The 16,087-nt window shown below is 42.9% G+C and overlaps 1 protein-coding gene across 1 annotated transcript in view; it reads right to left on the reverse strand.

Moving 5' to 3' along the window:
* ETV6 (ets variant 6) overlaps nt 1–15,851 on the reverse strand; it is a 94,384-nt gene extending 78,533 nt beyond the window's left edge. Inside the window, exons 1-2 of the mRNA XM_009321024.1 lie at nt 15,744–15,851; nt 15,428–15,557 (exon numbers count right to left, since the gene is read on the reverse strand). Coding sequence (XP_009319299.1) covers nt 15,428–15,557; nt 15,744–15,851 — 238 coding nt within the window. The remainder of the gene's footprint in view (nt 1–15,427; nt 15,558–15,743) is intronic.
* Nucleotides 15,852–16,087: the final 236 nt, after the last annotated feature.

Genomic DNA, 16,087 nt, shown 5'->3' on the forward strand with positions numbered 1-16,087 from the left:
TGCAGCTGTCTTGAGGCTCAACTTATACAAAGCATATGTGTAATTTATAGCTGGTTAAGAGACAGGTATTGTACCACTAACTGTATTTTTACAGCCTTTACATCGTTGATGTTACATCGACTTAAAAATTGTGAAAATGCTTCAGAGTGGGGGCCCAGTTATTTCAGGATAAAATTATCAGTGTGAGCTACCTTTATTCACAATAGGTTATACCACTGATTATTTCAGTTTCCAAAGTGGTGCCAAGACTGTTTGTGGATTAGCCCTCACATTAGTAGTTTTCGGGAAATGGCCCATGGAATGCACTCAGTAAGAAAGCATTAAATGCAGCTGATTAACTTGGCTTAAAATTGTAGATGGGGCTCAGAGATTTCAAACCATATACAATACTGCTGACTCTGTACACTCGATCCAGTAAAAACGGATTGAAAGACCAGTTCAAACCTGGGCTTCTAGTCTCAAACATAGGCTAACCCTCTGGTGCCTGCTTGACACGGCAGACATGGGGAGGACAGCGTTGCGAGCCTACTGGGCAGCACTTGTGGCATGAAAGATGGTTTCCACCATCTTCTGCATCCATTTGTTCTGATCATAGGCAGTAATTTTACAACTTTGCCTAAAAGAAATGGTTGTAACATGTTGTAAATGTTAATTAGCTTCAAGAGAAAAAGGAATAGTAACAGTCGCTGTGCACAAAACCTAAGTACTTGAGCAAGCCTCCTTTCTGCAGGATCTAAATATGTACATGTACACAGAGATACATGACGTGTGTCAGTTTTAAAAAAAAATCTGAAACTTCTCAGCTTTGAAATAAATTTTGATTGTTAACTCTTTTCTGAGTTCAAGTGTTTTTTTGTGCACACATGTTCTCACTGCAAATGATGGAGCACCAGAAAGGCCATGGGTGAGAAGCTATGCTCTCAGGGTTATTCTGGACTAGCTGAATTCTCCCAAAACTCTCACAAGAAAATCATAATTATGGAGAACTCACCACAACACTGCATATCCAAGCAGTTTGAAAGACATCTGGATTTACTTCTGGGTGTTCTGTTGAACTGAATCAGCCGCCAAACTTTCTGAGATTCAGCCATCGTTATTGCACACACTGATAATGGTACAGCAGGAGGCCAACAGCAAATACTGACTCCTTTAATGGCCCAGCTGCTTCAGGTCTGCCCATCACAAACACAGCTCGCCTCGCTGTCACTGTTACCTTTGCTGTCACTCCCACTCCCTCCGCTTGTTTTTCATTCTGCGTGATTTTAAAACTGAGAGAGGGTATAAAAACTGGAGGAGGACTGTAAATGTTCCAGCTCTTACAGACATTAAGTGCTATCCCCTTGTTCCTATTCTGCTGGGCTCCAAGGCTTCAATCCTGCACCAAACCTTGAACTTCTACTGCATGTGACCCATTCACCACTACCCCACACAGTGCATTGCATCCCTGAGAACAACACAAAGTGGAAGTAGACTCCTGTGATTTGGTTACGTTCACTTTCAAAAAGTGAAAACCACCAAGCAAGCTGTAGAGCAGAGATGAAACAAGCCTGGTGTATTTAATAACAATATTTGTCACCACTGCCTATTAGTATTTAAAGAGCAGTAAAAAAAGAAAATACCTCTAATAAAAAGATCAAGGTGCCTTAAACAGTTACACACCCAGCAACACAGTAATGACTACCCAGAGTAATGCGGCTAAAAGCCCAGAGGTAATAAGACTACTAAGGAAGTTTCCAAGGAAGCGAGATACAAAGAAGTATGACACAGGAAAAAAAAAAGGGAACAAAGAAGTATCTGTGTACAGAGGGGTTTTTCTGACAAAATGCCTTCACTGAAGCACAGAGAGGAAGCGAAAGCCAGCAAGGAGGTTAAAAACTGAAGGAGACAGATTGCTTGGAATAAATCAGAACGAAAGAGAGACTAGGAAGGAGGAACTTATATACATAAAGGGAGATTTCCCCCACTAGGAAATACACGAGGACCCACTCAAGCGGCAGAACTGAAATGAGTAACTGGTTTGTGGACTGGCAGGCGACCGGGGCTACTTCCTTCTGCACTACCGAGAAGGAGGAAGTAGAAAGGGAGAAATTCTCAGTATTGCATAAAACCAAAGAGGCACAGTCGTTCCTTCATCTCTCTTCCCCCAAACATTGGCCAAATAAGTAGAAGCACAGCGCAAACCTACACATTTATTCAGACACATATACATATTCTGGATAAAACCATGGCAGCTGCTTAAGCCAGTGAGACAACTCCTATTAATTTCAGCAGGTCCAGAAGGTCACTCTTTTTTCACACTGCAAGCATCTATTAAGCTGGCTTGACAAACCATTTCTGGTTCAGCCCCAACATTTCCACCCAGGACTTGTGCAATTTTACTCATGAGGGTCGATGCCCGGTTGTGCTTTCTGAACCCTCCTTTGCCACCACTATTTTTGTTGTTAGTGCACAGGGTGGCAGAACCATAAGCTCTGGAGTCTGTATGGAGGGAGGGTTTAAATATCAGAGAATCTCTGCTGGCTTGAGTTGATGGAAACGTTCTTTAAAGCTCAGCATCAAAGCATTCACTTTATAAGCTGCAAGCCTTGGCTCTTGAGCCAACAGCGACTTCTCCCCACAATTAATTAATACCGTATTAATTGTGCATGTTCCACAGGCCTGTTGAGGAGGTGTGGCAAGGCCTGCACACACAGATCAACCTTCCCGGTGCTGCCAAGAGAGAAGCACAGGAGAGAGAAGGTAAAACCCCTTCAGATACCTACAAAGGAAAACGGAGTACAAGCAATGTGCTCAGGGGCTACGCAACCAATGTTTGAGGAGGGACACGCACTGAGCCCTGCCATGGTGTTTCAGTGAACAACGAACAATAAGGACAAGGAGGGATCTTCCACCAGCTGCACCCTTGTGCAATCTGTTCGGCTCTGGGCCAGCTGGGAGCACAACCAGCAGGCCAAGAGGAGGGGCCCACAGCAGCTGAGTGCCCTTGCGGGTGGGATTTGGCCACAAGTCACAAGATCCTGTGAAATTGCTGGAAGGAGAAAGGGGGAGGAGGAGGAGGGAAAGGGAGATTATTTGACCTCCTCTCTGCTGTGCTGGGCCTCAACTCTCCGCTGACTCCCGGCACCGAGGAAGTTGCACCCTTGCCCTTCCAGGGGCTTTGGCCATGGTGCAACTGGCGCCATGCATGGCAGGGAGCCCACCATTGACACCTCACTCCCCCCCAGGAAAACTAGGGAGAGCACTCATGACAGGAACAAGTGAGAAAAGAGGATGCCCCAGCCACTAACACCCCCTGTGAAGAAGCCCGTCCCCAGACATGCCTCGGGATTTGGCTAGAGACACCTGCTCACCAGCAGCCACACAGGACATGCCAGCCTGCAAGCAGACCGACAGACCCTTCCCCACCGTAGGACAGAAACCAAGGTTTAACTAAGGTCTAAGTGCTGATCAAGATGATTTATGAAGCAGACTCATCCTCTATAAAACAATCAAGCTATTGGACATGTATATATTTTCAATTGTAATCTGAATGACAGGTACAGCTGGCCTGAAACCTAACCTCCAAAGACATTTTCACACTAACTCTTGCACCAAATTTATTTGTCTCTCTAAATTTTTGTGTAGGTGAACGATTATTTGTTTTTCTGAAGGTACTGTGCATTTGGCATTGTTAAAAGAACAAAGAAAAGCAGGACTCACAAAGGAAAATTTTAGCAAGAGTCCAAAGTGAAAGGCATGAATTAAAAATACATGAAACAGAACCATAAAAAGGGGGGAGATAACGCAGAAAATTTAGAAGGTTTATAAACTAACTGCACAAGATTGTCCCAGCAAGTTACTTTTAGAAAAAAGGGAATTTATGTCTAGCTACGAATTTGCCACAGCACATCCACAGTAATCATGAAAAAACACAGTTGAAGATCATGCTACTTATTCTGAGATGCAGGGCACCTTAAACTATATCTAGAAAGAGAAGCACTAAAATATAGGCACATAGCAAAAGCATTATGAATTCTGCTTAAAGCAGGTAATACTTTTCCCTCATGAGGAAGGCAAAATGCAATTTATGTTTACCATATAAAAAGGAGGTGTTTTTTTCTTTTACTGTGTTGTGAGAAGGATGAGCAGAAATAAACAGACATCTAAACTCTACATAATTAAATGTAGATGCAGATTAAAATCTTAATTTGTGGATCTGGAGAACCAATGGGTGCCAAACCTAAGACTCTTATCCTACACCATCCCTTTCTTTCAAACTGTTGAAAGAAAGGCTAAACAAATCTCCCTACATTTTTAAAAAATAAAAAGGTAGCTATTTATAGCTGCATTTATTGGAGCTGTTTCCTTATCAGGAAGTATGTAGCTGGGAATTACTGTCTGCCTACATCGGAAATTCTTTCAGGGATACAAAAACCCAAAAAGGAAATTTCCCTTCAAAAATATTCTGGGTTTTTTTGCTGCTGGTGGGTTTAAAATAAAATGTCAGTGCTCTGACCAGAGGTCACAGCCCCTTCGGGAGGTTTGTTCTGCAAACAAGAAGTTTTAAGACACCTGAGGGAAACATAAAAAAATGCTTCTAGAGAACTGAAAGAGGGAGAATGCTGAGAACATATTAAGAATTTAAGAAAATAAACCTTTTTTGCAGGATGCTGCGATAGCGCAATTTCATTACCAGCATTATAGTAGTTTCCTCTGAAAAGAGTGTATTCCTAGAGCTTATCCTTACCAGAAAGCACTTGCAAAATTTATCACTCTGGCAAAGAACTGACTCTCACAGTGCTGACTACAAGTGGTTTGTTCAGATCAGGTCTTCAGACCAGGTCTTCATTGTGGTCAGTACAGTTGTCAGACCCTCCCAACTGAACTCCTGTCGCCCAATTCACTGCGTCCTCCTCCACTCCCAGGGCATGCCCAGTGGTGCGTAGTCCAAAAGCCAGTGAAAGTACTGCTCTTCCTTTGAGAAGGGAGTATGCGATGCCAAAAGCCCGTCTCGAGATACCATCCCTTCTGCATGTCACAGCACCACGACAGGGCAAAGGCCATGTAGGACATGGGTAGAATATTGCTTGCCTGCAGGAGACAGGTCCAGTTTTTTGCAGCACATGCGATCCAGTGCTACAAGTAACCCTGGGACTTCAATAGTGACTCTCCAGCTACAGGGACCCACTCAGTAAACACTCAACTAGGAAGACTTGCACTGTCTCCAGATCAACCCACATAACACTGCGGATTTTGCCACAGGAGTCCCTCATCCTACCTCTCCACTGATTGCCAAACACCCCATACTATGCCTGTGGACTCTAAAGGCAGGAAGGATATGTTGGTTAATCATTAGAGATGTTAATTTCATTTTAACTTGTCATGGTGTAATTTAACATTTTCATTTTCTGGTCTGTATAATTGCCATAGAGCTACTTAACCCTGCTGCCAGTGCAGGATGGACACTTTTTTTCAGTGGGATACAAAAGTATATGGAGATCAAAACCAGACAGGCATATGCAGTAAGTAAAGCAGGGTGCTTAGGGCTAGTCCCAGGGCATGATTTTTATGCATAAAGACTTGTAAACAAAGATTTGGAGCTGAGCGAGTATCCCAATGCGTTGACTCTAGAAGGCCAATCAATGGTGACTGTTTATTAACTCACAACATCACCAACCATATGCTTATTAAACATATAAATAACTCATAAGTTCTTGAACAAAGATCACCGCTACATTAATAGCAGCGTGCTAGTCCTGCATGAAACAGTTTACATGAGGAGCGAACACTTTCGAACTTATTCATTCCATAGAAGACAGCACACAAGCATCCATAGCAGTGGAATGGCTGATGCACAAGTGCTTCCCCCTCCCAAGAATCTTTGGAAAATGATCTTGAGACAAGGCTCTTAGCTGAGGAGTTGGATTGGGCCTCCAAATCTGGATGGAACCATTTTACCAAAAATTTCTTCAATAAACTTACAAATCATTTAGTCCTTCTGCTCCAGCACTAAAATGGGGAGTTGTAAATGGATGTAAAACCTTGTTTAATGAAGATTCTGCCAGGCTGTATTTGTTAAGTATCACAAAGAGTGCCAGCACAGGGGAGAAAAGACATACAGGTACAGCAGAAGGAAATCCAGCCTCTCATAAAGGATACAAAATAATTGTTTTCTCTGTGTGTATACACATGACCTATTACATTAATTCGTGGTACCTTGAAGCTGCAGGAGGTTTCTCCTCACACACTACACGCTCCTCTAAATGCTGGACAGTGGTGCTCTCTTCCAACATTCAGAGGCTCAGCTCTGTTTCTTATTAGGGGAGTGGACATCACATGCATGCTATGTTGCTTCCGCAGGGTTTTCTACCACACGTGTATTTTGTTGCAAGGCGCTCACCACACAATGGTTTGTTATTGTGGAGCTGTTAGTCATGGCCTACATGCAGTCTCTTCTGTGTTTTCTTTAATTGTAGAGCTATTTATGAACACTGGGTTCTTTACATTAATTTTATTTCTTAAAAAAAAAAAGAACATGGAAGCATTTATAACATAACAAATGAAAAAAATTAAACAGACACATTTGGGATGGAAAGAGAAAAGCAAGCTAATTTTAGGTTCACTGATCTTGACAGCGTCCCTTTAAGACAAAGCTAAAAATGCTTCAAACTCAGCAATACCATAAATGTCCTGCTGCTTTTGCTTCTTATTCCTCCCCACACTTTCCAGGGGAATTCCACAAGGGATCGGCTTGAATCCCGGATTAAAGCGACATGGCTCCCTTTCCCCTCTGAACAGAGGTGAGTCTGCATTTTGAAGATTTAAAACCCTGAAGTGAAGCTTTCCAAGAGAATCTGGATGGAACCATTTTACCAAAAATTTCTTCAATAAACTTACAAATCATTTAGTCCTTCTGCTCCAGCACTAAAATGGGGAGTTGTAAATGGATGTAAAACCTTGTTTAATGAAGATTCTGCCAGGCTGTATTTGTTAAGTATCACAAGGAGTGCCAGCACAGGGGAGAAAAGACATACAGGTACAGCAGAAGGAAATCCAGCCTCTCATAAAGGATACAAAATAATTGTTTTCTCTCTGTGTGTGTATACACATGACCTATTACATTAATTCGTGGTACCTTGAAGCTGCAGGAGGTTTCTCCTCACACACTACACGCTCCTCTAAATGCTGGACAGTGGTGCTCTCTTCCAACATTCAGAGGCTCAGCTCTGTTTCTTATTAGGGGAGTGGACATCACATGCATGCTATGTTGCTTCCGCAGGGTTTTCTACCACACGTGTATTTTGTTGCAAGGCGCTCACCACACAATGGTTTGTTATTGTGGAGCTGTTAGTCATGGCCTACATGCAGTCTCTTCTGTGTTTTCTTTAATTGTAGAGCTATTTATGAACACTGGGTTCTTTACATTAATTTTATTTCTTAAAAAAAAAGAACATGGAAGCATTTATAACATAACACAAATGAAAAATTAAACAGACACATTTGGGATGGAAAGAGAAAAGCAAGCTAATTTTAGGTTCACTGATCTTGACAGCGTCCCTTTAAGACAAAGCTAAAAATGCTTCAAACTCAGCAATACCATAAATGTCCTGCTGCTTTTGCTTCTTATTCCTCCCCACACTTTCCAGGGGAATTCCACAAGGGATCGGCTTGAATCCCGGATTAAAGCGACATGGCTCCCTTTCCCCTCTGAACAGAGGTGAGTCTGCATTTTGAAGATTTAAAACCCTGAAGTGAAGCTTTCCAAGAGGGTAAAAGACTGGCTTAGCACCACTGGGACTCCCACACTGCAGGCTCTCTGCACCCTGAAGCACAGGTCTCTTGCTCTCCCACCTCAGGACTGCTTTGCAAGTTCCCACTGGGGCAGGAAGGATCTCATCCCTCCACACACTTCCACTGAGGACTGTTGGTGCAGGAAACTGCTGTGTTAACTCTGTCTGGTTAACAACCAGGTACATTAAAAAAAATGTACTTGACTCTAAATTACTCTCTCAAGAAGCAGAAACCAGCTCGCAGCACTGGCCCTTTACGACAAGTTTTTTCACACTTAACCTGGATGCCTCTGCCAAAGTCCATAGGCAGCAGTAAGGAGCTAACAGATTTAGGGTTCAACTCGCCAGCTGCTTACATCAAGGGTGACAGCTAAATTGGCTCTGAGTCACCCCGATGCAAACCCAGTGACAAAGGGCTCAATTTCCCACAGGTGGTGAACAAAGACCATGCCAGAAAATGTAAAGCAGGATTTTCCTCGTCCAAAAGCCACAACTTTCCCAGCTATATCAGTAATGAGGTTTCACTCTTCCCAGTCCAACATATTCTGGATAAAGCTCTTTCAAGTAAAATAGCTGCATCTATACTGTGCCCAGCCATGGGAGAGTGAGAACCTGAGACTGGGCTTCCCACCCATCCAAATTGCCTGCCTGTATGATCACTTTGAATCTGGCCTGAGATTCACTGTAAGAATGAATCTATTCCAGGACGCAGGCTGGAGTAGATGAGTTAAATTCAGAGGAGCACCTGAGGCTGCCTGTGGAAGAGGCCACCTTAGCAAGGAGGCAGGCATAATCGACATGTCCCTCGCTTGTGATTTTCATCCTGTTTGCCTAACCTAACAGCTAGATGTAACTCACAATCATGAAGGAGCCAGGCCCAGTCACTTCACTAGGGTTGACCGAAGTAATGGTCACTGAGGCTGACAGGACGGTGATTTCCACAGTCCAGCCAGCCTGTCAGTAGATTATTATGAGTTATGAATTGAAAGACCAGGAGGCACTGCTGAACAGAGGAAGCAGATGGGCCCTGCCCTGCATAGCTCACAATATAAACGTGCAAGAAGAGCCCACGGTGGAAGAAGACGACACAACATCGAGAAGATTAAATACTGCAAACAGTCAGGTGATAGCAAGCAAGGCCACTGTCCTGGCTTTTTTTTAGTGGATTGGCATTGGTTAGGAAAGGACTAGCTACCCAGAGAGAGAATGAAGTATAAGGTGAAAAGGAGATTAGGAGGAAAGGCAAGCTTATAAAGGACAGTAAGAGGGAGGAACGAGGCTTAAGTGGCCATAAAGTCAGAGAAGAGCAAAGAAGGGGCTGGGAGAAGCCAATCATCTGAGAAAGAGGCCAGTCCAGACCCCACTAAAATTAGTGGGAATTTAAGCACTCATTTCAGTGGGACGAGGATTAGTCTCGGAGTTATTAATTTGACATTCTGGCCACCTCTCACAGTCCCTTTGTCTTATGCAGCTTTTATTTTATTTTCCCTGTATGTGCGTCAGTCAGTTTTGTTCCACAAAGATCCTTCCAAAGCAAATATTTTTATTGCTTGCTGCTCTAAATGTGGCTTAGGGTGAAGGGCTTTTTTTCCCCATCTCACTACATACTTTCAGTTCAATGCATTGAATATTCTAGTAACTAAATAACAATATGCTTAATGCTTCGAAGTGGCTTTCCAGCTGCTAGCCAAAATTGTAGAATAATTAACAGGTGCCAAAGGATTAATAAAAGGAGCAGCATAATTAATAGACACTATACAGAAAAAAATGGATCCTTGGCAACCCTGACAGTGTTGTTGTTTCCTCCTCCTTCTCTTAATTGTTTCCTGCATTCCTTTAAAAAAAAAAAAAAAGAAAAAAAGAAAACTGGTACCCATAAAACACAAATTATGCATATAAAGCAACAATGTGTGATCAGGAGACAAACTCGCAATAAACTGCTTTCAGGTCTGATAAATGCCTTAGTTTAAAGAACCTGCCCAACTGAGAAGCCAACTGCCTGGCCTACTACTCATGTCTGTACTCGGGGGTTATATAGAGGGCTTTTTTGCAGACTGTGGTACAGCTAGGGTCACAAAGATGTTGAACCAATACAGAACCACTGGACTAGTCCCCACCCAATCAGAGTATCAAATACCAATATAAACAGGCATGCAGAAAGATTCTTATGAAACACTCGCTAAAAACTTAAAGACTTTAATATAATCATTGCAGAAAACTAAATAAATTTCCCTCTGTCCTCCTTAATGAAGGCAGTAGAACAGACAGTAATCACAAGGGACACAGAAATACTGAAATAAAAAACGTGATCTCACTAGCTGTATGTGACCAGGTCTGGATACCCTGAATTTCATCAAAATCATCTGTACCCTGTAGCGTACCGGAAAACCAAAGACCAGAACCCAAGCCTATATTTGAAACAAAAAGTACTCAAACGATTTTACAAATAGGTCCTTAGCTTTCCCCACCATCATGACCCCCCAAAAAGTGAGTGCAGTCAAGACGACAACAACACTGCAGTCCCAATGTAAAAGTTCTCCCCTAGGAGATGATGCATGTATCCTGACATCTAGAGTGTGTCATTTTACTCCGAACATCAGTGCAGGCTGTTGGGGGTTCAGAAAACAGCAAAGCAAGAAAAATTAGTTGCTGTCAAGAATAATTGCTTCATGTATACACAAAAGTACAGAAAAGTATGTGCAGGGTACCTTGCTATGACAATGGGCTGCAGGCATACGAAGGATGCCAACACTAAAGAAAGAAGAGTAATTAGTTCAGAGGAAAAAATGAATTCTTGTTCATGCTTGTATCAATAGAAAACACTGTGAAATCTTCACCGATGAGGTCCATCTCCCTAAACAAACACACACGCTTTCCCAAGGGAAGATGCCCTTCAGAGATAAAAATCAGACTGTACAAATTGACAGAAACGTGCAAGGGGGAATGCTGCTGCACAGGATTAGAGCATGCAACAAGTCCTTTTTCAGCACTGGTATTTCTGTGTCTTTTGTTGAAGAAGTTTTACGTTGAAGGAGACAAAGAAAACCAGGAAGCCTTTAGCACATATTTACAGTTGCTGTTGTAGAAGGCAAATCACCTTATTTTCATCTTGCATATTACAAAAAAGGAAAAAGCTATTTTCTCTCTGATTCAGAGCATATTAATAGTCACAGGAAAGGGTTCTCATATCCATCTCTTAAATGCTGTATCCTCTATCCAGTTCCAAGAACTTTTTACCACAAGGTATTGGCCATAGCACAAAATGAGTAACTAATGACATTGTACCAGATAAGACAAAGTTTTTTTTTTGTTGTTTTTTTTTTTTTTTTTTTTTTTTTAATTAAAACCAATAAGTGAGAACTTTCTCTCTGCGGTAATATGGAGTAAGTTTTCTCAGAGATAAGGGGTATGCAAATAGATTCGGGACTTCCACCTATCTCAGCATTCTTCATTATCACAGTATCTGGGCAGTCACTGTACTAATTTTCACAACTTTTAAGAGTCTTTGCACTCATGTTTTTTTCATTTTACAGTGGGGAAACCAAAACAAGATGTCCAAGGTCACAGAAGGCACCAAGGGCAGAGCCTTGTGTGAGAGCTGAACTTGCTTCTCTTGAATCCTCGGTAAACATCTCCATTTTCCAAACAATCCTTCTATCTGACATTAGTGCAGTCTAGTGGAGATCAGATATGCTGCAAAGCTACCACAGCATACACACCAGGGACAAAGGGTTGTCATACGCACAGCATACGCACTAGGGACAAGGAGCAAACTGGGGATCACTGTACATTCTGACTACATACCTAAAATAGAGGAAAACATATTCTCCAGCTCCCCGCTGATAGTTTGTTTACAACACCCCCAATACACAGTTACTAGGTAAGAAGTGGATGTTAGGCAAACAAGTATGTTTAAAAGTATGGGCCAAAAGTCCCTTACAAAGAAGTCCAGCGTCAGAGAAAGGTGTGTATTACCAGAAAATGATTCTCACTCTCCCAGAGCTTTAAAGTTAAGACTGAATACATACTACTTCTATACTATAGGAATAGGGCAGGCTGGGAAGACAGCAGCTAATTAAAACAAGAAAGGCTGTGTGAGAAGGGGAAAGTGCCTTCATATCACCCCCAAGAAAAGGGGTTTCTCTGTATTTCCAGCTGTGTTGACCAAAGAGAAGGAGTCGTCCTCTGCATGCTTGTAGCAAAGAGGGATCATCATTCCACCCTTCTAAACTTTGCACTTCTCCCTTTTCCAGTCAGCTGGATCAAGTCAGCTCAGCATAGCTAAGACCCATTTGCTCACCAAACAGTTAGAAATAATTTATTGCACCAGAGGAAATTGCTCTACTAATTTTCTTGATACTGTTGGCTGTTAGCACCTTCAGAGTGCTCTTAAACATTAGAAACAGTGAAATTTCTAATAGGAAGGCATAAAACACGGTCTGAATCCACAGAGTGCACTTCACGTTCCATCTGAAAAGTTTGTCTCTAGTTCTACTTTCGCTTGGGCCAACTGCTGTTTTCAGCTGCACCTGTGAGCAGCAGTTGGTGCTGCTGCACCAGGTGAACCTGAGGCTCAGCAGCACCTCAAGAGCATAGCTCTTGAACTTGCAGGCTGGCATAAATGAAGATGTACAGTTTAGGACTGAATTCTGCCTTTATTTTGGTAAATGCCATCAGAACGTCACGGAAACAGAGAATGAATGGAGGCCTGACAAGGTATCAGCTCTGTGTATGACTGGAGAAACTTACCATATCTCCCTGTTGCACTGGAATGAGTGAGGGTTGAGAGAAGTTATTACCCTTCACCTTATCAACAAAAACAACAAGGCTGGAACCAAACAAAATCTCAGACCTAGAAAACCCTCAGACTTTACAGATCGAAACCCAATCTTCACACACAGTACCACAGCTTGAACTAGAAATTAGCTACTTCGCCTGACTTCTAAGGCAGTTTGGATTTAGGACCAAAGCCATCTCTTAGACACATCTCAAAAAAGAAAAAAAAAAAAAAAAAAGAGAGGAGTCCATGAGGGAATTGCAAAATCCCATGTTAATACCTATTAAACCTCATGACCTGAGATCCAAAAAGCACTTAGTTATTTCTATACCTGGTATTAGGATGACTACTCCTGAAATATGATCTTCAGTTCTGTTGTCCTCACTTTAAGAAGGATGTCTGAAGTGGGAAACAGTTCACAGAGATGATACAAACAGAATTTGAAATCTGGAAGCTTTACAGAAAGATTGACAGCCTTAAGAACCTCTCTTCCTATACAGTTTAGCCAAGAAAAGGTTAAGAAGTGACTTTATCTAAAAGCACCTATATCAGGAGTAGTCTTTTGACAATATTTAGCAGGAAAGGAGATAATGAGATCTAATAGTTAGAAACTGAAGCTTGACTAATTCAAACTATAAATAGGGCACTTAAAAAAAAAGGAAATAAGGAGGATAATTAAGCATTAAAAGAACATCTAGAGACCTTATATCCTCCCCATCACTGACGTCTTTACATGAAGAGCAGAAATCTTTCTGCATAACATGCTATAGCTCAAACAGTTACTGGACTTAAACACAGGAGTTACTGAGTGAAGTTCTGTAACTCAAGTTATACCACAGATCATTTTAGGAATTCATAATGGTCCCTTCTGGCCTAGCTATGAATTTATATACTGGATAGAACAGTTAGAACAGTGGTTCTAACAGTGTTTGGGTCAGTTGGTTGGTGACAAGTGTTTGGGTCAATATTGACTACATACTGAGCTACAGAGTACTATACTGCCAGGGACTACAACTAGTAAGGCCATGTAAACATGTTCCATGTTTACGACCTGAGACACTAACTTTGTGGAAGACTATTCCACAGATATTTAATGATTAATCGTCTGTGTTTTTACACTACAACAAGTCAGACTGGTGTGGAAATACTAATGGGAAAGAAGCCTCCTTGCAAGTTTAAAAATGTGCCAATCAAATGAAAAGAAAAAACAAAACAGAAATCAAGGTGAAAGGTTGGATCACACCTAAAAACATGAGATAAAAAGTTTTCACTGAGAGGAAGCCTTATAAGCTTCACACTACGTAGCATCCTAGCTAGCTGATGGGAAGGAAACAGGTAGCACACACGGTGCCTCACCCCTGTCAGTATCAAGGGTCTCTGCCTTCCTGCCTTGTGCATCTGTCAGACCCAGTGGGGAAGGCAGTGAGTAATTGGAAAGCCAGTCGTGATCCTAGCTGTGGAGAGAACAGACAGTGGCTCCCACAGCATAAACAAATAGTACCAACTAATGCAATGGGGAAAAAAAAAGATTAAAAACCACAGTGGAGAAGAACTGCTTCTGTGTTGGTTTCTTTGTGTCTAAGTTTTGGGCAAAGCATAGAAATGCCTTGTAAGTGTGGCAGAGCAAGTCCTCCTGGGCTGGGGAAACAGGCCAGCGGCCACACACAGAGGCAAGGAGGGCCTGGGAGCTCGGGGATATTCAGGCAGCGACCAGACGGTCAGAAATGCTGCAGCACCAGCTCCCATTGCCATCAGAAAGCACAGAAAAGGTACAACCTGGGCTACACTACAGCACAGGCAGAAGAGAGTAAGAGGCAGCAGCAGGCAAAAACAGGACTGTGCAGAACACAGTGTGGGCAATGAGTGACCTTGGGGCAGCGCAACTTGGTGGCCAGCAAGGGAGCGAGCGCAGAATTATAGGAGCATTGGGAGCACAGTTTGCATCCAGAAAAGGAGAGTGCCTGGAAGACAGCTGAGGACAGGAGTAAGAATGTCTTGTGATAAACATGGACTTTTTTTTCCCCTCCCTCTGAAATCCCAAACCCATTTGTCAGATGGCAATGCACAAAGTTACATTTGCTCCTGGCCCTGTTGCTCGTTGTCAGTCAAGTACCCCAGGGATGTAACACCTGACAAAAGTTTACTTAAAACCCTCTCGATTTACATCAGAACTGCTTCCCCTCCAAAAAGGAAAATTCCACTCTTCCTTGTCCCCATTTTATCTCACTAATTCACCTCTCGCTGGCCAACAGCCCTTGGCCTTTCCTATTCCTCAAACATTAAATCATCTCAGCAAGGAAGCGCCTGGCTCTCGCCTTGCCCCCAGCTCCAGTTTTTGTTCCAATGTCAGTGATATGCCCTTCCTCCTCTGCAGCATCCTTTTGTGCACAGCTAAGCTCATTCTTCCTCCTTTCCCCCTGCCTCTGTCAGCACACACGCTCTGTGGTAGAGAGCCTGGGCACCAGGAGTATTTAATATTGAGACCTGTAACAACCTGAAAAATACCCACAGCACAAATGCACTCCACTTGCCACAGTTTGTGAAACTCTGACCTTGTGTCACAGCACATCACTGAGCAACTCCTATACTGTGGAAGGAAACATAGCATTTCCCGTCAAAATAAAACCTCCACATTTGTGCCTGTCATGAGAAATAAGCCAAATCCTTGACAGGGGGTGGGGATATATTGTACTGTATTTAAGAGTAATTTCCTTTGGTTAAAAAGAATATTTAGAAAAATGAAACCAGTTAGAGCTTTAAAAAAAAAAGTCTAAAGCCAGGGGCTTCCCTGCCCTCTTCCATAAAAATAGAAACACCTCTTCACCCCGCCCCACACCCTCCTCAATCCAAGAATGTAAGAAGCCTCCGTGCTGACACTCACGCAGGTGTGCCGGCAGTCTGATCGTGTCTTCCTCCATCCTGATCGCTCGAGGCACTGGGACATGTAGTGGTGACGAGGAAGTGTAATTTGGTACCGGGCTCACTGGAGGTGTGTACGAAATTCTTTCCTGCTGTTAAAAAGAAAGCGGGGGGCAGGGGGGGGGAGAGAGAAAGAGAGAGACAACATGAACTTTGGAAGAGGTGTGAAACCAAGGCAGGGGAGGGGGAAGTGGGTGGAAGGAAGGAAGTGTGCGTGTGTGGTGGGGGCGAGCAGCACCAGCGATGCACCCGGCTGCCCAGGGAGCCAGAGAGCTCACAGCCTGTCCACTTGCAGGCAAGCACTGCACGGGTGACGTGCTGCCCGGTGCTGCAGCCAAGGGCCGAACAGCTTTTAGGGTGACGGGTTTAATTTTCAAAAGGTCCATGAAGTTTCCAAGGGTCTTCTCAGAAATGTGCCAAGGGAGGAAATGGAAGTGACACACAAGTGGGGAGACTCAGGGTTTTATGGTGGTGAAAATCTGACAGCAACTCCATGATATGTGCATGAGTACCATTACAGAAAGTGCCAAAAACACTTAATCTTATGCTAACAAATCAGTCATGATCTGAGCATATTTATTAAGTATAACACTTTACTCCTTCATAGCATTTTAAAGACATT

The sequence above is a fragment of the Pygoscelis adeliae genome, unplaced genomic scaffold (assembly GCF_000699105.1).
Source record: "Pygoscelis adeliae isolate BGI_AS28 unplaced genomic scaffold, ASM69910v1 Scaffold443, whole genome shotgun sequence".
Classification (NCBI taxonomy): Eukaryota; Metazoa; Chordata; class Aves; order Sphenisciformes; family Spheniscidae; genus Pygoscelis; species Pygoscelis adeliae.